This window comes from Phyllostomus hastatus, unplaced genomic scaffold (genome assembly GCF_019186645.2).
Source record: "Phyllostomus hastatus isolate PE091 unplaced genomic scaffold, TTU_PhHast_1.1 phas_scaffold_1066, whole genome shotgun sequence".
NCBI classification, from domain to species: domain Eukaryota; kingdom Metazoa; phylum Chordata; class Mammalia; order Chiroptera; family Phyllostomidae; genus Phyllostomus; species Phyllostomus hastatus.
In genome coordinates, this window is record NW_025334004.1 from 8,808,742 (window position 1) to 8,834,162 (window position 25,421).

Sequence of the window (25,421 nt, forward strand, 5' to 3'; positions counted from 1 at the left end):
ATATTTTTAATGTATATGTATAACGTGGTGTGTACCCATTATACATATTTTATAATGTTGTGTTTTTGCCTTTAAAGACATATGCGTTACTTTTGTAATCACAACAAATAAACACATATAGAAAGAATGGTGAAAAATAATTCAAAGAGGGTCATGGAGTTAGCTTATTGAGAAAAGATAGGGTAGTAAGTGGAGTCTTCAAGGAGTAAGATAGAAGAATGAAAAAGGAGAGTATGAGAAATTGAAGCAGTGACTAATAAAAGTCTCCTTTGGGAAGCTTGGCAAAGAAAGGAAATAGTGAATGGTAAGAACAAACAGATACCACGTGATTCTGAATAAAGTTTATTAAATAATATGTACAGCAAATGTAGTAATTCAACACTTCTATTTATCAAATCAATCCACTGCAATAAAGAAAAGTAAATGAACAGAAAAACCTGTGTCTGCATGGTACATGTTCCTGGTGTGTAATTTAAATGGCAAAACTTTAAATTAATTGGTTATATATAATGTCAGGTATTTTTCTTTCAGAATGTAATCTTTTTTGTAGTAACCTATTCTAGCAATAGGACTTAATACTACTTCAGAGAAATAGAACTGCCAAAAAAACCCCCACAAACAAACCAAGAACCCCCAAAACAAAAAATTCCAAACCAAAAAAAAAAAAAAAAGAAGAAAAAAAAAAGAAACTGTGACTGAGATTGAAGATACCTTCTCTTCCGGAAATAATGATTACTTAAAATTTTAACACTTTACAATGGCTATATTTGTGCTAAAAATCTGCCGGTGAGTTATTTGTAATTCCTTCATTTAAATAAAAATGCAAAAAACTCCATGACTTCCTTATTTTACCCCCTTCAGTTCAAATTTTTAAAATTATTTTTCTATACAAAGTAGGTACATGGGCTATACAAAGTTAAATATACATATTTACAGTCCCACTTAAGCATATGATTTTCTTCCTTTACTGATCCCGGAGAGACTGCAAAAGAGAAGTAGTTTGGGGCTTGCCTTTATCCAGAAGCATGGCTAATATATCAAAACTGTTAGCAAGGCATGCCGCCAGTTAGTTGCACTTGCTATTAATAAACCTGTATAAACATCTCAGCATAAAAATAGGTATTTTATATTACTAAATGTCTGAAGACAAAAGAGCCATTGGAAACCTCTGTTCCTTGTTTTGTCACACATAGGAAGCTGAAGTTTGATGCAAATTTTAACATATGATTTTATTAAAGACTGGCAAATTAGTGAGGCATATCTGAGTCTCTGGAGATATACAAATGCGTGAGGCTGGCGTCATATGCAAATGTGGCTTTACAAATTGGTTTTATTTTCTAGCTGTATTTAAAGAGGTGTTCAAAATTACCTACTTAATCAGGAAGCACCCCTCAAAAACCTATTAGATAAAATCATGATATTAATGGTTTGCATCTACGAAAGACCAGGAAACACATCAGCCAATACAAGAATTACATTTCAAAATGGGTGAAATGCTGCTGTGCAAATGCACGTGCATACACACTTGTACTATATTCTGAGTCAAAAACACAGTGTCCTGGGAAGGTGGAGTGGACCTTCCAAAGCAATGAGTCTTATTTAAGGAATTTCTATCCAGGAAGCTCCTCCACCTACCTGCACCCCCAACATTAGTTCTACAATCTTTTCCTTTGGGATTAAGGCTCTGCTCTAGTTACTGGGAATAGGTAACACATTCCTCGTATCAGCCATTTACACTTTAGTGTGAAGAAGTCAGCGAGCAAGATTTACAAAGAGGACAGGGAGAGAAGTGAGGGTACTGTGGCTGTCTGATGGGGGTGGGCAGCTGATGGGATCCTAAAATGAGTAATGGAGACAGAATTTGAGGCAGGGACACTGAAGACAGATTTTGCGTAGTTGTAGAGACCCCAGACTTTGGGACAACAGTCCGTAGGCAATTCTGAGCTATATGCCAAGAGCTAGGATTCCTGTACACACCCTAGCACTTGGGATTGCTATTCCTATTTGTGACTGTGGATGTGTTTGTGGGGAGAGTGAGAGTGTAAAGATTGTGGAAACAATTCCAAGTATTTTCAGCCATAAAGTACCCTTGGGCAAAGGTCCTTCCGGCATCCTACTTATTCAACAGTGAGCTAATGGAGACAGAAATGTGATAATGCTTTCTAGGATCCCTCCAGGGAAAGTTTACCTCTTCCTCTCTCCCATCCTTCTCAGCACATATCACAATCTCTCTTGGTTATTTTTTTGTGTATCTGTCTCCCCGGTCACCTCTGAGTTTCCAACAGGCAGGGAATGGGCCATTTCCATCTTTCATTCTCCAAGGGGTCTAACAGAGAAGCCAATAAACATTCTTGAACTAGGTAGACTTGTGACTGAACACGCCTGGTGTCGCAGGGGCCCTGGCATAGATCTGACCTCCTGGAGTGGCAGAATTGCTTCCTCACGCCTGGGGCCACTGCATCTGCACCTCTGCTCTGAAGAGAAGCCTCTCCAGGGCCACTGCATCTGCACCTCTCTGAAGAGAAGCCTCATAACCCTGGGTGACTGAGCACATTTTGAGTGGCCCTTGAACTCCTGTGGGAGTACAAATGAAACACGGTGAGTCTCTTCTCGGCTCAGAGCACGCCTTGCTCATTGGCAGCCCCGGCATCCAGCATACATCAGTGTGTGTTGTTAAATGAGTCACTGAACACTGCCATCCTTGGTTCTCTGAGAACAGGCCTATCAACCTCAAACTGCCTGGCCAAAAACAATCCAAAAAAGAGAGGTTAGCAATGGCATTGATAAATGAAACCGCTGCCCTGAAAGTGACCATCTGTGAATGCCAGCACTATGGGAAAGGAACACACTGCCTGTGACCTCAAAAGCTAACAGGGCTTCTTGACTGAAGTCACTCCAACATAGACATTTAACTATCTGCCTGGCCACCAGCTCCCACAGGCAAACCTTGTGTGGGTTTCTGTCTGAACACCAGGGGTGTCAATGGCAATGCCACATGCAGGCTGGACGCACAGGGTGCCTAAGTTTTGCCTCCATTGCTCCAGAAACTTCAGCAGGTCCAGTGAGGGTCTCGGTCTTCAGGAGTTTGGGGGTGTCAGCAGCCTAGATAGATCTCCAGCAGTGTTGGGGGACCAGGGGGGTCTGAGTGGCGAGGAGTGGGACTGGAGTCTGTGTGTGGAGCCTTTGGAGAATGGCTGGGAAGCTGCCTGGCACTCTGAGGGCTGATTCAGGCTAAGCGCCGAGACCCTTTAGAGATGGAGCTGGTCAAGGGTGCTGCAGCCGGAGGCATTTCTGGCCTAACTGCTCCTGGACTGGGCTACAGGTCAGATTACCTAAGATGGGGAGAGGAGGGGAGGGCTGGAGTGGCTCCCAGAGCAGCTAAGTAAATACAGATTTGCCTCATTCCTTTCTGCTCAGCACATGGTTCAGGCCTGTCTGATACACAGTAAGCTTAGACAGGCTCCAGTTTCAAACACAACACACTTCTCTGTCCCTCTCTTTTGCTTCTTACTTTTATCCACTGCATTACTTTTCCTACTGACTCAACTTTTAAATAAAGAGACTGGTTCATGAATTATGCTTCATTCTCCAATAAAAATCATCTCTGTGGTTTTCAGTCTTCTTATAGATACAAAGGCTTTACATAGTTGCCTGGAAAAGTACCAAACTGTCTTGTCCTTCTTGAAGTACCTATAAAAAAACACACATATGCACAATGAGAAGACTAGCCCACATGAGTTCAAAGACAGACCCTGATAACACTCCTGCAGCTTGTAGTATAGTGTATGGTTTTCCAAAGCACTTTCCCTTATCTCATTTAGGTTGCAAAATAATGCTGAGTGGTAAGCAAGGCAGGCATTTTTAATACTCTTTTTTTTTTTTTAAATGAGCTTTTTTCAGAGCGCTTAAGTGACATTGCTGAAGTCCCATAGCTCAGTAAGCATCGTAGGCAGACTTTGATTCCAGGTCTTCTGACTCCCAGCCCACTGCTCTTTCTAATACTTCTCCACTTTGGAAGAATGAGCACATTCATCTTCTAAACTCTAGGATTTCTAAAAGTCCACTGGATGTGACCACACATCAAAAGGAAATTCCTCTCATAAGCCTGCCTAAGTCCTAAATTGACTGCCTGTCTTTGCTACCAACTTTATTAGGGTTTTCGTTGAGCCAGGAACACTAAGCTACTTGGGAACAAAGCCCTTCCTGGGCTGCTCCATATCCAGAACTGCTGGATTCCTCATCTCCTTCCTGCCCTTGGGGGTCTCTCTGGAGAATTGGCACTGTGTGTGTGTGCACGTGTGTGTTATGTTGTGTTATCATTACCCTCTCATGAACAGACATCACAATTTGATCACTGCTTCCTTTTCCCACCTGGCTTGGACAGAACTTCAGAAACCTGTTGAACACATTTCAAGCAGCCACTACCAGTGGGTCGGAGCTGTTGCCCAAAGTGGAAGAAGACATCTAAAGACATCTAAAACAACTATTGGAACCCCTTGGGTGGTGGGGCTGGTCAAGGAGGACGCAGAGACGCGCTCAGATGCTGGTTAGCACCATTCCTTGTGGGCAAGAAGGAGCTCTGCTGGGTTACTTTATTCTTAGTCTGAATATTAGGTTACTTTTTGAAGTGTTTGAGGCATTGAAGAATCTGAAATATTTCCTTTACTAAGCTGCCGGGGATGCCCCATTAGAAAATGCCCCTCACCCACCCCAAGTTCTTATAAAAAATGTAAATGCTTGTGGAAGAGGTTAATAGCTAATATGTACAAGAGCTGCACTCTAGTGTCCTAGCCACGCGTGTCTACATGTCTACAGCACTTGAAAAAAGGCCATTCTGAGCTGAGCTACACTGTAACTGTAAATATTTATCGCATTTCTAAGACTTAGTATGAAAAAAAGAATGTAAAATACTTCAACTTTTAAATACTGGTTACGTGTTCAAATGACACTATTTTGAATGCATTGTGTTTAATGAAACATATGAATATTAATTTCACTGGTCTTATTTTATTTTTTTCGACATGGCTTCCAGGAAACTTTAAATTTCTTACATGGTTTCTATTATGTTTCTATTGGACTGCATTGCACTAGATCAACGATTTTCAACCTTTTTCAACTCATGGCACACACAAACTAATTACTAAAATTCTGTGGCACACCAAAAAATATATTTTGCCAATCTGACAAAAAAGAGGTATAATTTTGATTTATTCGTACTGGACCACTATTGTGTTGGCTATTGTCATTTTTTTATTTGACAATGTAAGGGAAGAGAGTTCTCCGCCCCACTTTTAAATAGTCAGGTATTGCATGTTTTAGAAATTCTTGTCACACACCAGATGAAAAATCACTGCAGTATACTATTGTTGACTTCTCAGATCTGGTTTTCTTCTATACACAACGACTTAAGGTAGCGAGTGCTACAAGCTTCTGGGGGCCTTGGGAGGATGGGTCAGCTTTCTAAGGAGCTGGTAAGGCCGAAGCAGATCTTTCTGGCTTCCCACTCATGCCGAGACCTTGCTATTCTTATTACCTCAGCCCTGACACTACTTTGCCTTTAGCAAAGCTTTTCCAGCAAGATCAGGAAAGAGCTAGTCTTTGGGAAGAAGATAAAGGTAAAGCCATTTGTAAAAGGGAAAATTGAGGAAAAGGGGAGTCAGTGGCTCCCAACATCATATGCATATCTGAGCAGAAAGAACAAAGGCTTGGGGAGAGATGAGCCTTCGTTCAAATACTGGCCCCACTATTTGCTACATGGGTGACCTTGGGCTAGTTAATCTCTTTGGACCTCAGTTTTTGAATCTGTGAAATAAGGATAATTCTGGCTTACAGGCTTTTTGTTGAATGAATGTCAATTAGAAAGTTTATCAAGCAAGCATTTGCTTTATAACAGAATCTCAATAATGTTGATCTTTCCCTCCCTGTTTTCAAAAGGTGAATCCCTTGTTTTAATTAAGAAGATCACTTTGATGAAAGTTATTAGAAGGCTGGGGTAAATAGGATCTTTAGAATGTTTAACATATGCTTGAGTTTCATGGTACAGGCTGAGGCTCCGTCAAGTTTTCCTGTGTTGTTTCATAAATGAGATTTAAAAAAAATATTTCCAAGTGTAGAACAGATATATGTCCATTAGAAATACAAACATAATCAGTGAATTTGACAACTGCCTTTCCATGCACTTGATATTGGCACATTTGGTCTTTAGGTCCAACATTACTGCCATCCACACAGACTCGAGAGCAAACATAAACTGGGTGGCCTAGCCTTCCTAACGGTGGTACGGGAACTGAGAAGCTCCTCTTTCCACACAGAGAATATTGCTTTCTGCACAGTTCATCACTCCTAGTCATCATTCCTTCGAAACACAGCTGGTAGGAAAAGCATGATGAGACCACTCACCAACAAACCACCCGTCGTCACATTTTTCCATGACATCAACAATATCTCCATCTCGGAGTTCCAACTCATCATCATTCTGTGGTATATAGCTATATAATGCTTGGTAGCTAAATCTATAAATGAGAAAAATGAATAGTAAGGGGCTAGTAGGGTTACACAAGGAATTTTAAAAGCCCTGTCAGTTCAGTCAACATTTAGGCAGTGTTTCTTACTCATCAGCAGAGATAAAAATATTGTGTTGGCTATCTCTCTAATGACTTAGCATTGGGGGAGATCCATTCAACATAGGATAATAAATTAAGAAGGACAGGGATGGAAAACTGCTGACAAGCAGGTCATGGTCAGTCCTTTTACTTAGTTTCAATGGGTTACCATCACCAAGGATTTTGTCTAGATGCCCGCCCCCTTTAAAGTTAACCAAGGCTTTCCTTAACATAGGATGATATGTGTAGATTGTCAAGAACAATCACAGGTTACTTAGGTCCAAAGAAAGACATTATATTCTTGTCATTTATACCGGAGAGCCCAAGACATTTGTCATATATTATAAAATTGTCATATTTATATGGAAACATATATATTCCAATTGCCACACTGTTTAGCAAAACTACCTTGAGTTTCTTAATACACCAACATACATCTCATTCATTGCTATTAAGTATGAACGTCATTTTCCTGAAACTCTTTAAAGCTTTTTTCCATCCCGTGGATTTGGGAGTTAAGATTTTTATTTGCTTGGTAGTTGGCCTAGGGCAACTTGGTGTGTGCTATTCTGCTTGTTCTAACAACAGTCACTGGAGAAAGATGGACTACATGTGGTGAAATCTGATATCTGCTTTGGCAACAGAAAAAGCTTTGTTTCCACTTATTCCTTTCACAAACACTTCAGAAGCATCCACTATGCACCAGTTCACAATTCTGTTTACTCATTATTTTGAAACACAACAGTAGCAGGCAAAACTTTGCAAATGAGCCAAACATCTACCATGTCAGCAGATGCCAGTGGTTTCCAGTGTGGGCAAGACAGACTAGATACAAGTAGGTGGAGCCAGTTCCCAGAAACAAGGGGTTCATTCTCCTCTGTTAAAACCAAAGGGACAATTTCATTTTATGTACTTGTCCAAATGTGCTAATATTTTGGTAGATGGATCTGTCTGCCAGAGGAAGGTTTCTAAAGAGGAATTAAGAGAGGCAGATAGATTTCCAGTTGGTAAATGAACACATTTTGATGTTTCTATGTTTGCCTCCTGTCTCCCCACCCAACCTGGACTCCTTGGAATGCCCTATCCCCCTCACTTGCACTTGGCTGCTTTGCTTGGCTCAACTCTGGAAGTAACTCCTGATTTCTGCTCCTCTGTCCTCACTCCCTGACTATGGAGCCTGGATGGAGAAAAGTCCTGTCACCCTGCTGCTTGGGTCACCCAGTCAGCTCTAATTTTGAATGGGCTACATGCTGCTCAGGACCCTGTTCCATTGAGTCTGCCCACCTCCTCTGCCACTTCTGCTGCAGAGGGCTCTTCACTCTCCTCCATTTCCTGAGAGGAAGCTTGATGTGGGCATCACTTTAACTTTCCTCCCCTTCAGGTTTAAGTCTCTATACCTCTTCCCACCTGCCTCTGTTCTTAGGTGCGAGGAAAGGTCCCTTCTGGCCATGTTGAATTCCCTTCCATGGGCTATTTCCTTAACTTCGGTCTTCTCTCACATCTTTGGACTCTGTCAACACCTTCTCCTCTGGTACGAATGTGCTGAAGTCTCTGTACCCTAAAAATGCCTCCTCTGTGTTTGCTACTCCCTCAATCTATAGCCCTTTCACTCACCACCAAACTGACTCATCAATCCTCTCTAACACTGCTGTCTCCCAGGTCACCAGTGATTTTTCTAGCTGCCAAACAGAACACCTGGAGGACACTTCTCACTTCCTACCCTCCTGGGCCTCTCTAAAGCAGGAGGCACTGCTGACCGAACACACTTGTGTTGTTATGTGCAAGTGATTGCTCCTAGACCCTCTCCTGAGTCTCTTGCTGCTCCTTCTCGGTCTCCTTTGCTGCTACCTCTGTTGCCTTAAAAACTGGTTATCCAAGGATCTACTGTCATTTCCTTTCAAACTTCACCTTGAATCTCCTTGGGTAATCTTGTGTCCATGGTCATAAATTACCCACTCTGTCACTTCTTGGCTGGATTACAATATCTCCCAACCAATGTCTTTGTCTCTCATCTCTGAAATCCACCTTCTACTCCATTACCAGAGTTATCTCCCCAAAACAAAACATAATCAACATGCTCCTCATTTCAAAACTCTCTAGTGGCTCCTGAGTGCCTGCAGAATAAATTCCACACTTATTTTGGTAGCATGATGGATTCTACAATCTGGTCCCAACTTACTTCTTGAGTGTCATCTGTTTTCTCCATGAACTGTATCCCGTAGTCACATGGGCATTTTTGAAGTTGTCCTAACACTCCACTTTTGCACACGTGGTTTCCTCATCTAGAAAGATCCCTATTCTAGCTCCCAAATCCAATTTGTCTTTCAACGCTTATTCCAAACCTCCTTGTTCTGTCAATGGAGTTAATGCCTTTGTGCTTAAAACATAGGAGACAGCCAGTATTTTTAATTTTTGTATTGTTAATGGTTTATTTTATTCTCATTCGAGAGAGAGGGAGATTGGGAGAGATAAAGAAACATCAATGCTAGAGAGAAACACAATCAGCTGCCTCCTGTATGCACCCTAACTGCGGATCAGGCCTGCAACCTGGGCATGTACCCTAACTGGGAATTGAACCAGCGACCTTCTGGTTATGGGAAGATGCTCCGACCAACCGAACCACACAAGTCAGGGCAATGTTTTTTTTTTCTAATGAATGGATAAACCCTATTCATTCAGCTCTGGTTGGAACTAACCATTCCTTCCTCTACATTCCCACACTAGGAGTGAAACCAGTCAGCACAGCTCCCATTTGCCCTTGGGTACCAGTCTGCCCTTAACCCGCCTCTTTCTCCCAATAGGCCATGATATCCTTCATTTACCGGCCACCTGTTCTCACACTGGCTGATGGAAAACATAGTATTCTCAGAGAAGCTGGGAGTGCTTCATTCATTCCCCCACAGTCAGTCAATGACCCACTTACTAAGCCCAGCAGTCCACTGAAACGTGAGAACTGAAGTTTGCCAAGTGTACTTACAAATCTTGTGAGGCTTGACTCCTGTCTGGAGTGACTCTTCGCTGCTGGGCTTGAGGTTGCTGAGAAATGATTAAAGATGATTTATTGTCAGAAGGGGATACCTTGTGATGAAAGTCAAGGGGATGAGAAACAGTGCTGCAGTAATGAACAGATTTTTCGGCAATGTTTATGATCTCATTGCAAACTGCTTCCTGTGAGGTGGCCCCGAGAAATCCAGAAACCCCCATAAAACAGTCAACATGGGGACAAAAAAGAAAGAGAGGAAGAGATGGAACATTCCAGACGAAGCACATAAGTCCAGGGAAACAACAGAGTTGAAGATCCAGGTTAAAAAAATAGATATTCCAGTAGTGGAGTGCAGGAGGGATCCAGGCGTAAGCATGGAAAGACAGGTAAGATACAGAATTTGGAATTTAGTATGAATATTAAAAAAAAAGGTAGCATAAAAGGTTGTAATTAGTGAGTAACTGTTATAAACAGAATAATTTCAGGATAGAAATGCAAGTATGTATCCCCGATCATGCACTAAGAACATTCATTTAATCCCACATGTAGGCAGAGTACAATTATCATCTCTAAATTCCTCTGCTTTTTTTAAGAGGGAAAGGGGTGGCCTACCATCTCTCTCTACTGCAACAGCCACAAAATTCTTATAAATAATGGCTCGGTGAGTGAACCAAGCATTACTTCAGGCAAGACTCTAGAAGTCAGTAAGGATTCTCTTTAGAAAAGCTACAGTCTTATTCAACAGGCATCTTACCACATAGCTCTTTTCAGATTCTGTGAGATCAGGTCCTGCTCTCAATGAATGATGAGAAGGCTGTGATCACCAAGCAAATTATAAGGGAGACATTTTAGCAGATGTCACATTGGAAAGAAATCAAAATAAAAGCATGAGCAAATACATGTACCACACCATCACACTCGATGACACCGGATACTCGCGGCCTATGCCACCGAGTTTCCACGACAACATGGTGGGTGCACAGGAGAAAATGCAATGTACAGAGTTAGAAGCAAGCATCCAGGCAATGAAATGGGAAGTTGGAAACATGGCTGCGGTGAGGTGCGCATGAACAACACAGGGTCCCCGGACTGGCAGGAAAGAGACTCGGAAGGGCTGTGTTAAGTTCCCTCTGCAGCCATAGGCATTGTTCCCCTCATTCTCAGCTGGGAAGCATCTGTGGATGGGCTGCTGGACCAAGAGCCAGTTTCAATTACCTGGTTGACTAGGAGCCTCCTCTAACTAAGCAGGCTCATAAAACAACAGGTATGACATATTTCGGTACTCATAAAAACTGAAAAGGAGAGTAGTGCTTTTGAAAAGCTCCTTGGTAATAGTTAAAGTATCAAAAAGACTGTCCCCTGGGAAATCTGCACATGACACACACACCAGCTAGGTACGAGAGTTCAGAAAGCTCACAGAGCCGAGCTTGCTTCCAGAAACAAGTGTCTGGACGCAGCCGCAGAAACTCATCACCCACCAGCTCAGGTACCACAGGCTGACAGGGAAGCACAGGTGCGATCATGGCTCACCACCCATCTTTTAAGGGGGTCTCCCACAGCAGAGGCCAGGCCTTCATTGAAAGAGTGTTAGAAATCATTTCCCTTAAAACAGATTCAATTCCAAGCTCTAGGAAGTCTCCCTAAGTAAACACTGGAAGAGCCGTCCCTGGAGAAATCCTCCAGGCAGCCCACAATCATAGCAATGAGCCTCAGTGAGTCCACGCCCTTCTAGAAGGGCACTCAGAGGTCTTTTGTGTGTCACTCACTTCTTTCACAAAGATGCCCAGAGAAGGTGGTGGCCTCCCCTGATGTCACACAGTAAGTTAGAGGTACACTTGTTTCCTGGATTCCTCTACTGTCTCATCGAAACTTCCCCTTCCTCCTCGGACCATCTCCAACATTACCAAGTGTGCTCACTGACATTACCTTCACTGAGTTCCACAAAAATGCTGGAGACAGGTAGGACAGGGTCTATCAATCCTGCTTGCTTTCAGAACCCAGGAAGCTGATGCTCAGAAGGGTTTTGTGCATTCCCCGCTGTCACACAGCTGGGAGACTCAAGGCTGCTAGGCTGTCTTTCCACATCACCACACCATCCCTGCCTGGTCTTCACCACTATAAATGACCTCGCCTTTCAGCATGCATGCCCTGTAGGTCCCGTGTCCACCCAAGATGCCACTTGTACACTCTGGTCCTTTTGGGAAACCTCTTCAAGTTCTCCAAACCCCTTCCAAACTTTTGTCATTTAAACCAGCCCCCTGGAGTCTGACAGAGTGAAGAAAGAGAAGGGACTGGAGGAAGCCATTTCAAGCTCCTTTTGCAATTTCTCCGGACCTGCATGCCTTTGGCAGGTGACCAGGAGCGTAACGCCATTCACCACCTGTCTATCCTCTGGATGGGGCTTCTGGGTAACAAAGGAAAGTAATGACCTTTCCAAGCACCTAGAGTGAAACTTATTCTGGGCATCCTGAGTGGATGATAGTAGCTCCAGGCAGATTTTAAAAAAATCTTTTATTGTATTTTTTCCATTACCATTTAGCCCCCTTATACTTCTCCCTACTGTAATCCCCACACCGTTGTCCATGTCCATGAGTACTTTTTCCTTTTTGCTCAATCCCTCCACCCGCTTACCAGCCCCGCCCCGCAATACTCTCCATCTATGAGTCTGTCTCTATTTTGATGGTTAGTTCAGTTTGTTCATAGATTCCACATCTAAGTGAAATCATATGTTACTTATGCTCTGACTGGCTTATTTCACTTAGCATAATGTTTTCCAGGTCCATCCGTGTTGTCGCAAAGGGTCAAGTTTTCTTTTTATGGCTGAGTAGTATTCCATTTTGTGAACGCCCCATAGTTGTTTTATCTATCCATCTACTGATGGACACTTGGGCTGCTTCTGTATCTTGGCAATTGTAAATAATGCTGCATCCAGGCAGATTTTGACTTGAGAGAAGGTGATAGGGAAACTCAAGAGTTAAAGATTTTAGCTTCAGTCATAGTTGATAGCTTAAGTAATTAATGCAGGTAGAAAGCAGTTATCCCAGGAACTGAAATGACCTATTAAACTCCAGGACAAGCAATCCAACCTTTGTGCCCCAGAGGGTCTGCAAATGATGGAGATGGTATCTGAGCCACTGAATTGTCGATCAGGAGATAAAGAAATACTAGCAAAATTGCTATGGACTGCAACTCTTACCTGATTAAACTTTTTCTAAACCCCTTACCTGTCCTTTCCTTAGCTCTATTAAAGAGGTTGGCTTGAGATGAGATGTTTTTTTTTCCTTTCTTTTTCTATTGTTGTTCAAGTACAGTTGTCTCCATTTCCCACTGACCAGAAGGTTTTTAAGGAAACATAACCTGCCATCTTCTCAGATTGCCAGCATCGGAATAAAGTGCCCATAAAGATTCAGTCCTCGTCTCTACGTAGTGGTTCTGATAGTGACAGGCAGCATGAACACTGACTTTTCTGGTTTCATTTTCTGGTGACTCCTGTGCGACACTTTCAGGACTCTCTGGTAAGTCTGGATATTCGGGTGGGGAGTCATGTTGGCTGCCTAGACTGGCGGGGCCTTGGGGTGCAGACTTAGAGACCCCCCAGCAGCTGCCAAAGTGATTTCACATGGGGACTCTCCTCTGATTCTCAGAACTCTCCATCACCTTTGTTTTCAATCAAATCTGGCTCATGACTCAGAAACGACCTCAGGAATTGAGGTGCCTTCTACTTTGTGTGACATTACAGAACTCTGTCTGGAAGAACTGTAGTCCCAGGTTACAACTCAGAATGGTTGTCAGGAATTAAGCTGCATTCTGGTTTGTGTGCTATTACAGCACTCCATCTGGTACTATGGTGTGGTGGGTGGGGGGCAGGCCTCCATTCTGGAAACAGCCTTCTGGGGCAAATTCTGGTTGATTGGTCAATCTATGTTTATGAACCTGAGAAAATGGTGTTTTATCCTAATACTGCTTAGCTTATGTATCTTGACTCAGAAGAATGCTGGTCGCCAAAAGGACCTTTAAACTACTGTACTATGCTGCAATTAGAGTTGTTTTGTCAAAGATCAGGGAAGTAGGAAGATGGTTCACAGAAAAGGGAATTTGCCTGTGGCAGAAGCTCAGAAGAGAGGGACCAGGAAGATCAGAATGGTTGCTGCGAGCACGGTCAGGGCTCCCACAGCCACTGCAGCCCTGAAGGATCCTCCTCCTTCCTCATCTGAGGGAGCTGAAGGAAGAGAGCAGACTTCTCCAGTTTCAAAGGGAAACTTTCTGAAAGTTAAGAGCTGTCCAGCCATAGAACGGGTTTTCTCAGCTGTTCCAGCTGAGGCCGTGCTGACTACTACTAGTTGGGATATTGCAACGCGGTGCTTCTCAAACTCTAACGTGTGCTGGTATTCCCAGGGATGCTGTTCGAATGCAGGATCCTGTAGGATACATCTGGAGTGTGTCTTGAGACTGCACATTTCCATCTGGTGAAGTTCATGCTGCTGGCCCACAGAACAACTGTGGGAGAGCAAGACTGCAGAGTACCTCAATTATCTGACACTGAGATTCTTTGTGGCAAGAGTGATAGGAGTCACACCTCATGAAACACAAGTTCTCATACAAATAAAAATATTTCCAAATTCCAGCTGGTGGCCTAATGACCTCAGGTCAAATGCAGAACAAAGAGAGAGTATGGACAATCTCTTAACATAATCTCCACAGTTTACAGAAGCCCCCCAGCATCTTTCAATTATCTTAATCCCACAGTGGTGACTGGAATTGATCAACTAGTAACTATTGGGCATGTAAGAGATTTGGTGAAGCAGATACAGAAAGAAGGATTGACATTTTACTATTCCTTTCTTTTATCAAGCACTTCTTTAAAGCAGCTTTCAAAGCATACATAGGTCCATTTCCTCATCTGACTCTTGTACTAACCCATTGACTTGGGGAGGGCAGAGGATAAAATTTTAAAGCTGAGGGAAGTCTGAAAACTAGCACGAGGTGGCAAAGCCACTGAGTGCAGAGCCTCTCAAGTGTCTGATCACCATACACCACCTCCCTCTTAAGTCTTGATGAGATAGCTGGTATCACCAAACAATTAACACCCAGCTTCTGCCTCTTCTGAGGACAGGCAGTGAAACTTCTCTTCTTGATTACTTTTTTGTTATGTAAAAGGTACAGTGGGTATTAATAGAGATCATCCAATCATTAACTCATCCCCAGTACTGGAAGTAATACTGATAGCTCCTCTTTCCTCGGTCTCAGGTCCTGCCCAGACCAGAGGGTAATCATCATCATAACCTTCACATCTGGACAAACTTATCCCTGAGAGCTAGAGACAACTTGCTTGGTTCCTTACTTAATGAAGGAAGAAGACAAGATAAACATTTATCCTATTAGTGAGAGAGAAGGAAAGATAAACACTTATCCTATTAGCTAAGATTCTGTTCTCTCTCTTGGAAATGCCTTCCTTAGACTTAAATCAAATATCTCATATAACTGAAATACAAACAAGTTTTTTGGGAGGTGAGCCCTTAATGGAGATGGAAACCATTAACATCCACCATAGGGATTCACCCTTTGCTCGGAAGGTTGCTTATCCTCACATTTTTTTCCCCTCTAGGCCTAAGTTTTATTTTGTTTCCCTGGCCTCACTTATTGTGTACAGCTTTATTTTTCTCTTCCTCCAAACCTATACCATCCAATATGGTTGCCAGTAGCCACATGTGTCTACTGAACACTTTAGATGTGGCCAGGATGAAATGTGCTATAAGTGTAAAAATTTACACTGGATTTTAAAAATGTGGTACAAAATAAAGACTGCAAAATATCTTAGTAATTCTTATATTGATTATATGTTAAAATGATACTACTCTGATATATTAGGTTAAATAAAATTATTAAAATTAATTTCACCCATTCCATTTTATGATCAGAAAATTTTAAATTACATAATGCAGTTCATATTATGTTCCTACTCAACAGCATTGCTCTGATCCCTAGTCCTCATTGTCTGCCCTTATTTAGCTTAAAAGTAGATACAAATTTCCACCAGGACCTCATCTAGGGTTAAGAAAAAGGGGGTAATTATCTCATGCTAAGTACACTTTGGACTCTGGGAGATGCAATGCAATTTTTCAAATATTTAGAAAAACAGGAATTGGCTCAACACACACACACACCATTCCCCTTCCCTCTCCCATCAACAGTAAACAGGTGATAGTGGCTGACCCAGAAACTGCTTTTCTTCCATATTTGCAGACATGCACTCAAGTGGCCTTTCTTGGCCTGAAGTGCTTGTTTCATTCTTCCCGAGTGAGCAAGCCTGCGTGTGTCCTTGCTCTGATGTCCTGTTGCCCTTCTATCCTCAGTTCACAGAAGTTCCTCAGAAATCTGACCTCAGCCTCCCTGGGGCTGTTAATCCCTCAGGATCCACAAAACACCTGGTGCTACTGTGGTTACCAAGCAACCTCTTCCAGCTTTGGGTTTGTGCCAAAGCCCTGAAGCCCAAAATAACTGACCACAGGCTAAAGAACAGCAGGAAGTCCTGGAGATGTGGACAGGATAGAGGAACTCAACCTCAACATGGTCTGAACCTTCCTGGAAATATCTGCTCTCTTAGTGCCAAGTCCCTCAGAAATGGTATTCTTTTACTCATCTCAGGCCCCCTATCTTCCCATTTCCTCATACCGCAAACCACTTTGGGTGACTTACACTGGTCTCTTAGGTGGACGTGGGGTGGACACAGGACTTGGAGTGAGAAAACCTGGTTTCCAGGCCAGGCTCTGATACTAATTTGCCTTTTGAGCAAAATGCTTAACTTCTTTGGACTTCAAGTTTTTGGTAAAATAAGGGTATTGGACAACATTTATGTAAATGTCTTTTTGGCTCTACTGTTCCATGATTGGAGTGTGAGCACCCTATGAACTGAGAACTAGCACTGGGCAGGGCTGACCTGGCTGAAGGGAGACAGCACCTCACTCATTGCCCTCTGAAGACTAGGTGGAGGGCTTTTGACAGTAGCTTCCCCATGTAGAGGTCTGGCAGTGTGGGAGGTGAGGGGTTGCCTCCAATGGCGACAAATTTGCAGCTCCTGGAACACCATGGGCAAACTCGGCCAGAGGAGTAGGAAGACAAGAATGATTCAGGCTACTGGGTTTTGGCTCTAGGAAACTTCCACATGACCCTTCAGTCTCTGATTCCATTGAGTTCTCTTTAGTTTATTGAGAAAAATATCCCTTCTTAAATATTAAAACAATGACAATTAGTTCAGCTGCTTACTACCCAGACAATCTCCGTGCAGATTACTCCAGAGAATACACGTTAGCTTTGTTGCAGTTTGAATCTGATTACAACACTCAAATGCTCCTCAGTCACCTCATCATAGTCTGGAATGTGGACTTCCATTCCTTACCTAAAACAAGTAGAGGAGTAATGGCAAATGTGTTCTCAAGTATGAAGAAACCAAAAGCTTTCCAAAATGATGGCTTTGTACTCAAGGTGGGAGAGAATAAGGAGGAACACAAATTGGCAGAGTGAAAAATCTGAATTTGCCAAATTCTGGAATTGTCTAACCCAAAATAGAAGGATTCTCCCATTACCTACTTTCTTATCCCATGTTCCTCTCTTAGGTGGAATGGGGTAAGGAGGATAAAATAAACTACTTCCATTTCTTTTCCCCGTTTCATTGGTATCACGCAACAGGTATTAATTGAGTTCTAACTGCATGCTCAGTGCTAGGTGCTTGTCTCCAGGATATCTCATTTAATCCTCACAATAATTCAATAAGGTAGTCAACATGTAACTCATCTTACAAAACTAAGACCCACTATGTCTTCAGTTGGGTGTTGGGAACCACCCTGACTGGTATCAGAAGCTGAAACCCCTGCCTAGGCTAAGGCTAAGGGAATGCCCTTGGAACCGTAAGCCAGCAAGGAAACAAAAGCTTATCTCCCTGGCAGGAATGCTGCTTCTGCTGCTTTATTCATAACTGAACCCCAAAAAGCTTGGTCGGTTAGCCAAAGACAGGTAAGATTCCCCAAGGGGGAACGACCTAAGACAGGCACGATCACTTTGGGAGGCCCCCCAAAAGAAGGACTTAGGGGGCTACAGCAAAAGGGGGTGATGGACCCTCGCTCCTCGGCTTTGACATAGCCTGAGTTCTCATCGTCTGGGAGAAAATCTCCTTGGTTGCCTTAGTTCTCGTGCTCCACCTAAGCCTGAAACAATGACAGGGTGGTGCAGCTCTGTGCTGAAAAGGGCGGATTCCCCGGGTGATCAGGCCTAAGAAAGAATATGTAAATTACTGTGAAACCTTCTTTGTTTAGACTGCTCTCAGTTGAATGAGAGGGGTCCAAGGAGAAAGTTATGTTCTTCAAAGTCTTACAGCTCTTTGACCCCGACTCAAAATAGACCCGCAGAGTTCCTTGTTTTCTATGGTTCCTTACTTCCCCTAATGAGTACTGTACTTTACCTGAATTATTATGCAAAATGAGCCCAATAAAAGCAGGTATGGATGGTAAATCGGCGTGCTCCCCACTGAGGGGGGGTGGCCATTTCGTCCCTACTTCTCCACAGAAACTAGTTTGTCTCTGTGCATATTTTTTCTCGCGTGTTTTTGGTGAGCCATCCGCAGCGTTCCATGATCACTGCTGGCCGGTGACCCATGCAACAGTTGGGAATCTGAAGAGCCAGGATTTGAACCCCAGTCTCTCTGACTCCAAGTCCTGCATATTCCACTGCACCCTGATCTCTGTATTGGGGGGGAGTCTACTACATGCCATTTCTCCTAACACTTTATAGGGGTGGACACTTCAACTTTGGGTCTTAGTTTCCTACCTTAGATGCTGAAATGATGATTATTTTTGTAAGAACTACAGCCAATGTCTCTCCCCATCCTGTGAATTGTTAAGTACCCTTGGTATTTACTTAGAGATTTCCTGCTTGAGTGAGCCAAAGGAAAATGTTTCCCATTCTTAGTTGGGTACCTCAACATTTTAATATATATTTATTGATTTTAGAGAGAGAGGGAGAGAGAGAAACATTGATCAGTTGCCTCTTGCTTGTGCCCTGACAGGGGACTGAACCTTTAACCTAGGCATGTGCCCTGACCGGTGTGCAGGATGATGCTCCAACCAATTGAGCAACACCGGCCAGGGTGAGTGTCTCAACATTTTAAATTTCCTTTTGGTTCTTGCAAGGTGCATCACATGCTTTCCATTCCAGTTCTGACTCCCATGCTCGTAGCAGGCCTATGCCTTTGTTCTTCTCTTTCTGGAACTAACCTAGTTTCCATGTGGTAAGGGATGTTCCCTCCAAGTCATCAAAGCATGTCTTTCTATGATCAGTTGGGTAGCTTTCCTTCCTCTCCTTTCCTAAGGTTGTAGAATAGTTTGCTCTGCATTTCTCAGACAGATGCTTTGAGGACACATTGCTTTCCTGAATATTTTTATGTTAAACTTCACACCCTCAAATTTTATTGTTTGACTGTCTTCCTTCCCTTTAGGAACCAAACTGACACCATAGAAGTGTTGCTTTCTTCAGGCCTCAGCTTTCTCATCTCATCATAAAAATCACATAAACTGGGGGCTCTTAACCTGGTGGACCACGGAGCTCTCTGGTGGACTCAAGTGTGACTCTCTTGAAACTTGATGCAAATTATGTAGGCTGGCCTTGAGTTCCTGGTGACCTCAGACTCTCAAAGGTTCTGCAATCCAGAAGGTACAAGTCACTGAAGTAGGTGATTTTCAAAGATTCTTTTTAATTCAGAAGTTCTATGAGGCACTCTTACCAACTGTAGGGACTCAAAATCCAAGGCTAGATGCCAGTCCAAAACCAGGGCTTCTATCTTGGGGAAGAACTCGGTAAATATTTGGTGATGCCAGTGAAAGATTTCTACCACGATCTTCCCCTTCACGTTCCTCATTGACAGGTCTAAACTTCCTTGGCCCAAACTATGTGCCCCAAACCCAAATCCAGTAACTTCATTGGTGATTCTTAACTCTAAAGCATTTTGTATGTATGTTTTTGTCGAATTAATTAAGCTGTCCCTTAAATAATAAAAGGGAAAACTTTCCCTTTTTGATTGAGAAGGTCTGCAGGTCTATAATAAATGCCATTCTTGGTATTTGTTCTTTTTTTCCTTTCCACTGAAATGCACACAGATTTTTAGCTAATCAAGAATAACAAGGTAAAAAGAACTTCAGTTTTCTTGTCTGAATGTTTTGTTTACAGACTGGGAAGCTGCAAGAGAAGGGAAGTGACTCACCCAGAGACACACAACAGTGATGCAGAGCTGAGCTAGAACAAGGCATCCTGTCAGCACGGTGCTCTTCCCGCTCAACCTCAGTTTCCCCTAGGTACCCGCCCACCTGACTCACCCCTCCTGCTGTTCAGAGAGTATACACCTAAAAACATGAGTGATGGGCCCTGTGTGATGTCAGCTTGAGAGGCTACAAAGGAGTGGAGAGTCAAACCCTTTCGTGGAGAAATGGCGAGGAGCACAGGACAGGTGACGAAGGAGAAGGGAAGCAGCAAAGCGGGACTTAGGACCAAAAAGGTAAGTTTGACAACAGAGTCACAAGGTCACGTGACAGTGAGGAAACTGATTAGACACACTGTCAGGAGGTGCTGATGAACATTCACCATGGTGCCAGCGAGCCCCTCCAGGCTCTGCTCCAGCCTCTTCTCCACACCACCCCTTCCTGCCCACCTGCAGACACCCTATAGGTGTCACCACAACCAGTAGCTCACCATTCCCTGTACCCCCTTTCACATCCCCGCCCCTGTACTGTGGCTGGGCTATTTGTTTACCTTGAATGCCAGCCTCTTACTGTTCACCTATAATAAAATTCCCTGTTTTGTTTTGTTTTAAGATTTTATTTATTTATTTTTTTAGAGAGAGGGGAATGGAGGGAGAAAATGAAGGAGAGAAACATCAATGTGCAAGAGAAATATCCATTGGCTGCCTCTCGCGTGCCCCCAACTGGGGACCTGGCCTGCAACCTAGGTAGGTGTGGGACGCTGTCTGGCATCTGGCTGGGAATTGAACCTATGACTTTTCGGTTCACAGGCCAGCACTCAATCCAGCGAGCCACACCAGCTAGGGCAAAACTCCTTGTTTTTTAAACCCCAGGTCAAATACACTTTTCTTATGAAGTCTTTCCAGATGGCGCCTTCTCCCTCCTGTTGCTTATTATTTCTCCCCATCCTGAACTTTCAGAGTGAGCTGTTTGTGACTCTCCTCCTCTGTCTGCATTATAATTATTTGTGAACATGTCATTTCCCCAATGGAGAGCATACACTCCTTTAGTTGGGGTCAGTCATTTTTTAAATCTTTTCTTTCACTCAACAAATATTCATTGAGCGCCTTCCATGTCAGGTATCCACCTGGGGGGATCTCTCACTTTGGGCCGCTAACACTCACTGCGGCATGGACAAGCAAAGGGACAGATACCCGAGAGCTGAAGAAGTGTCCCCATAGGTGAGGTGCAGAGGGCTGGGGAAGCAAAGTCAGAGCACTTAATCCAGCCTCGCAGGGGTGGGAGGACGTCGTCCTCTGAGAGGAGAAGTGTAGGGCAGGTGGCAATTACCCCGGGCAAACAGCATGGGAGGCTTTGGAAGGTAAGGCTGGCTGGCTAGCTGAACAGCCCATCACATGGTGCTTCGGAGCCCGTGAATGAGAGGCTCTCCTGAGAGCAGCAGGAAGAGGCCCTGATACCGCTCACCCTTCTGTATCTCTTACAGCACGGAGCAGTGCCTGGAACGTCCTTGATGCTTGAATGGGAGAGTGAATGATCACAACCTCTCAGAATGTCTGCTATTTTAAGGTTCTCAGGGAAAATTCCCTCTGGCTGGATACTCAACCTAGCTTCCCAACAACTAAAATAAGTATGAACTTTTGGTTCAGCTCCCCACAGCAAGTGGCCAGCAGTTTTCCTGATAACACAAACTGGCCTGGAATGCATTTATCTACATAAGTGACTCAGCCTGAGGTCACATCATCCTGATGGGCCACCAAAGAACAGTTGTCATTTAAGTCCTCTCCATCTTTAGCTCTGTTACCCAAAGAGGGTCTCAAGAGGCAGGAAGCTTCTTTTGAAGGACCCCATCTCCTGAGTTGAGGGATCCTATTCCCAGGCACAGGAGGGGAAAGTGAAGGGGACAGGAAGGGAAGTGTGTGGGCGGGAGCCCCTTTCTCACAACCCTTTACCTGTCAACAGGGAGCAAGGCCTGGGCCCATGGCCTGGGCACCCGCATGGAGAAGGGGCTTATGCTGGAAGAGCAGGAGAAAGGGAGGGGACTGGAAGGGGTACACGTGGGGTCTCGGAGGCCCACCAAGAAAGGAAAAACCATTTCCAACAAGCCTGGCTTTCTGTGCTGCCAGCTCCTCCTCTCCTACCCTTCCTAGGAAGCGAGAAGTGCATACCCCTAAGCGCCGCGCCCCCCACCCCACCCCCGAGCTCCGGCACCACGCACACTTCCTGTACACACTGGGTCCTGGAATCAGGTCGTTATGACTCACTGCTGACAATAACAAGGTCTCCGGCCACCACATACTCACTTGGAATGTTTACAGAATTGTTCCTGTGTCAGGGACATTTAATTCTTTTCCATGAGCCACTTCACCACATCTCCCCAGTGAACCATTCTTCCCTTAACTGGACACACCCTCTTCTTCCTCGTGGAACTCACATTCCAGGAGTACCTACCAGGCAAAGCCTTCCCCAGGTATTACTGTTTCCCTTGGCCCCACACTCGGAGCTGCAGCAACAATCCCTTTGTGGAGCCTCTCCCCCATCAGGCACCACACCTCCTCATTTGATCCTTACAACTACCCTTTGAGGGAGGGACTGCCCTGCACAGAAGAAAACTGGCTGGGGAGGTTAAGTGGCTTGCTAGCCAGAGGCTAAGCCTGATTAGTTACCACTGCCCCACACCTTCCTTCCTTGCAGCAAGCGATCCCCCTCTCCCAGTTGTTAGGCTGGAGCTGGAGGTCCTGCCTTGTCTGTGTTTCAGGCCTTTGTGGGCTCCAGGCACCCTCTCTCACTGCAGTCTGACGCCCCACTGTGCCCGCCACTCAGAGGAACTTAGGCTCCTCAAGGGCAGGGACGCAATGATCCCTGTAGCCTCCCCAGAGGCTGGTGTCTACAAGTCCTGAATAAATATTTGTTGAGTGAATAAATGAAACTTTAAAGGGAAACTGGGATTGTGGGTCTGAGACCAGGCATAGTCTATGGTGGGCACTGTACACAGTAGACAATACATGGTTTGGAGAGACATCCTCAAGGATTCCATCTGGTTCTAAAGATATTCTAGAATGTTCTTAGTTCCAGAAGCAGCTCTAGATCACTCAGGATGGCTAGTTTCCATTTGCAAAGTGCTGGCCCTGCTCCGCTCCCAGCCCTTGTGCTTAGTACTTCTCACACGTCACTCCATGGGATCCGCTCAACCACTCTGTGAGGTAGGTGCTATCATGTCCATTTTAGAAACGGGGAAACTGAGGCTCAGAAAGGGGGAGTGACTGCCAAGTCCCTAGACATTAGGAGGTAAGCAGGCATTCAAACCTAGCTCCTCTGGAGAAGGTAGCCAAAGTCTTTGACTTTTGAGGTATTGAACAGCCTAGCAAAATTAGATTCATGATCTAATTGTCAAGCTCATCTCCCCTCCCCAACCCCGAATTTTTCAACTCCCAAAACACTCTGGGTTCACCTTGGTCCAAACTGTAAAGTCTTCGTAGCTGACTCAGGGAGAAGATGGAATATTCACCTAAAAACCTGGCATGCCCACTCCAGGACCCCATACCTGTGAAGGTCCCAGTGCCGGGCCTGCACGCTCCTCCCAGAACCAAGACACACTGGCTCCTCAGTGAGCGAAGGCCCTGTGCACCCACACGGACACGAGACAGGACAAAGACCTGACGGAGCGGAGCCGGGCACAGCGCCACGGGCCATGGCAACAGAGTGTCTCACACAAAATCAAACCACACTGAGCCAAACCGAAGCTTGGTGCTCTCAGCCGTGTTAGTCCGAGCAAACTGAAATGATCTACAAAGCATGAATGGGGCGTGAGGAAGGCCTTCCTTCCTTCTCAGGGGCTTTTGCAGCAGGCGAGGGAGTACCCAAAGTGGGAGTAGCTTTCGAATCACCTCAAGATGCCAAAGCAGAGCCTGTCTTTAGCCTCTGACTTTCCCCAGGCCCGACACCTTAATCGAGGACCCCTCTGTTCCCTCCTGGGTGGTATTTCTGCTCCCAAGACAAGCAAGTGGGTCTCACTGGCATCCACAAGGCCTCTGTCGATGGACCGTGGGTGAGACCTCTGGCCCACCCTGCCACCTGAGACGCCAAGGCACACACGTCATGCTGCAGCCTACCTGGCTCACACCAGTCCGAGCAGCCTTCCACTCAGCCTGCTCGCCACCTTTACGCGGCTCTGTCTGCTCAGCCTCCCTTCCCGGAAAAGGGCTACCCAGGGGCTTGCTGGGCTGGCTCTCCTCTGGGCTGTGGAGGTCTGAGAGTCTCTGTTCGGTGCTCAGGCACCTGACCACGTCTGATGGTTTCAAGCAGCTCTTCTTAGAGATCTTGGGTCCACCAGGGTACCTCTCACCTGCCTCCTTCTCTGCTTTCCTCTCATACTGTCTGCTTTCTTCTCGCCACGGCTGCCACTTACCCTGGCTGTTAAAGGCATTGCTAAGCTCCGAGATGACACTATCAGAGCTCCCAAGCAGCGGCTGGGAGTAGCTGTCCTGCTGGAAACCTGAAGGTGGCACGTGGATGCCACTGTCACCGTTGATGTGAAGGGAGGCCTGGGCACCTGGTGCCATGGAATAGGCTTTGTGGGGGGCAGGAAGGGCCAGTGGGGAAACCATCGAGCGTGGGGTGGGACGATCTGACCAACTCGAAAGGGGGAGGCTGAAGGACAGGGAGGGACTAGGCCTTGCCAACGAGGCAAGGTGGTCAGTGTGATAGACAGAAGCCTCCGGCAGAGGAGGCAGAGGCGGCGTCAGAGCCAGGGATCGCCTGCCTGGGACCCCCACAGTCAGCGAGATCCACTCAGAGGTGACAGCTTGCATCTCAGGGGACAGAGCTCGGTGGGAGTGAGGCAGAGATGAGGGGGCTGGTATGATGAGCTTGCTGTGACTGGGAAACTTAAAAAGAGAAAGGAAAACAAAAGAAAGAAGCAGAAGGTATAGAGTCAGCATAGAGAAGAGAGGAAGGGAATAATCACAGGGATATGAGGAGAGGGGTGAAATGGAGACGAGCGGGACTCTCTGGCGTCCCAGAAGGAAACTGCTTGGGCTGGAGAGAAACTGGGGTGTGGGTGTGGGTGTGTGTGACTGTGTGCAGGCGGGGGTGGATGGAAGAAGCAAGTGGGAAGGGAGGAAGGGTCCCGGTCCCCTCAGGGCAGCCACACATGGCGCCGGCCTGGTTCGCAGAACCGGACTTTCAAAGGGACACACTGGAAGCTCCCCACCCTGTCCCACCCGACCACCTCCACACCCAAAGCCCTGACCCAGAACCGAGAGGAAAAAACGATGGCCTGCCACTGCCCTGGCCTTCCCTTGGGCTTTTACTCTCTTCCAGAGAGGAGTATGAGCAGCATAGTCGGTTTGTTTGGTAGTCTTGATTGGCTACGGTCAGACAAAGAATCTAGTTGAGTTCCCCACACTGCAAAGCAGAATACCCTGCACCAGCCTCATACCCTGACCCCATAAGACATGGACCTTGGTGGTCAGGAAGCCTGCCAATACCCATCTCCCAGGTCAGCAGTGGGAGGTTGGAGGAGGAGAAAATGATGTGAGGATGAGAGAAAAGAGGCCCCATCCGGCTGTCATGCTGGGTCCCTGGCCCTGCTCT

At 45.2% G+C, this 25,421-nt stretch overlaps 1 protein-coding gene across 50 annotated transcripts in view; it reads right to left on the bottom strand.

Moving 5' to 3' along the window:
• Nucleotides 1-326: 326 nt before the first annotated feature.
• The window catches only part of SORBS1 (sorbin and SH3 domain containing 1), a 226,724-nt gene continuing 201,629 nt past the window's right edge, over nt 327-25,421 (bottom strand). For 26 of the 50 annotated variants that reach the window (XM_045853928.1, XM_045853881.1, XM_045853882.1 and 23 more), the window contains 5 exons: nt 23,939-24,712; nt 10,340-10,399; nt 9,580-9,770; nt 6,400-6,512; nt 327-3,690 (listed from right to left, as the gene is read on the bottom strand). In XM_045853928.1, coding sequence (XP_045709884.1) covers nt 3,623-3,690; nt 6,400-6,512; nt 9,580-9,770; nt 10,340-10,399; nt 23,939-24,712 — 1,206 coding nt within the window. In that variant the 3' untranslated portion in view covers nt 327-3,622. The remainder of the gene's footprint in view (nt 3,691-6,399; nt 6,513-9,579; nt 9,771-10,339; nt 10,400-23,938; nt 24,713-25,421) is intronic. The other 24 variants (XM_045853929.1, XM_045853931.1, XM_045853930.1 and 21 more) reach the window with 4 other exon arrangements.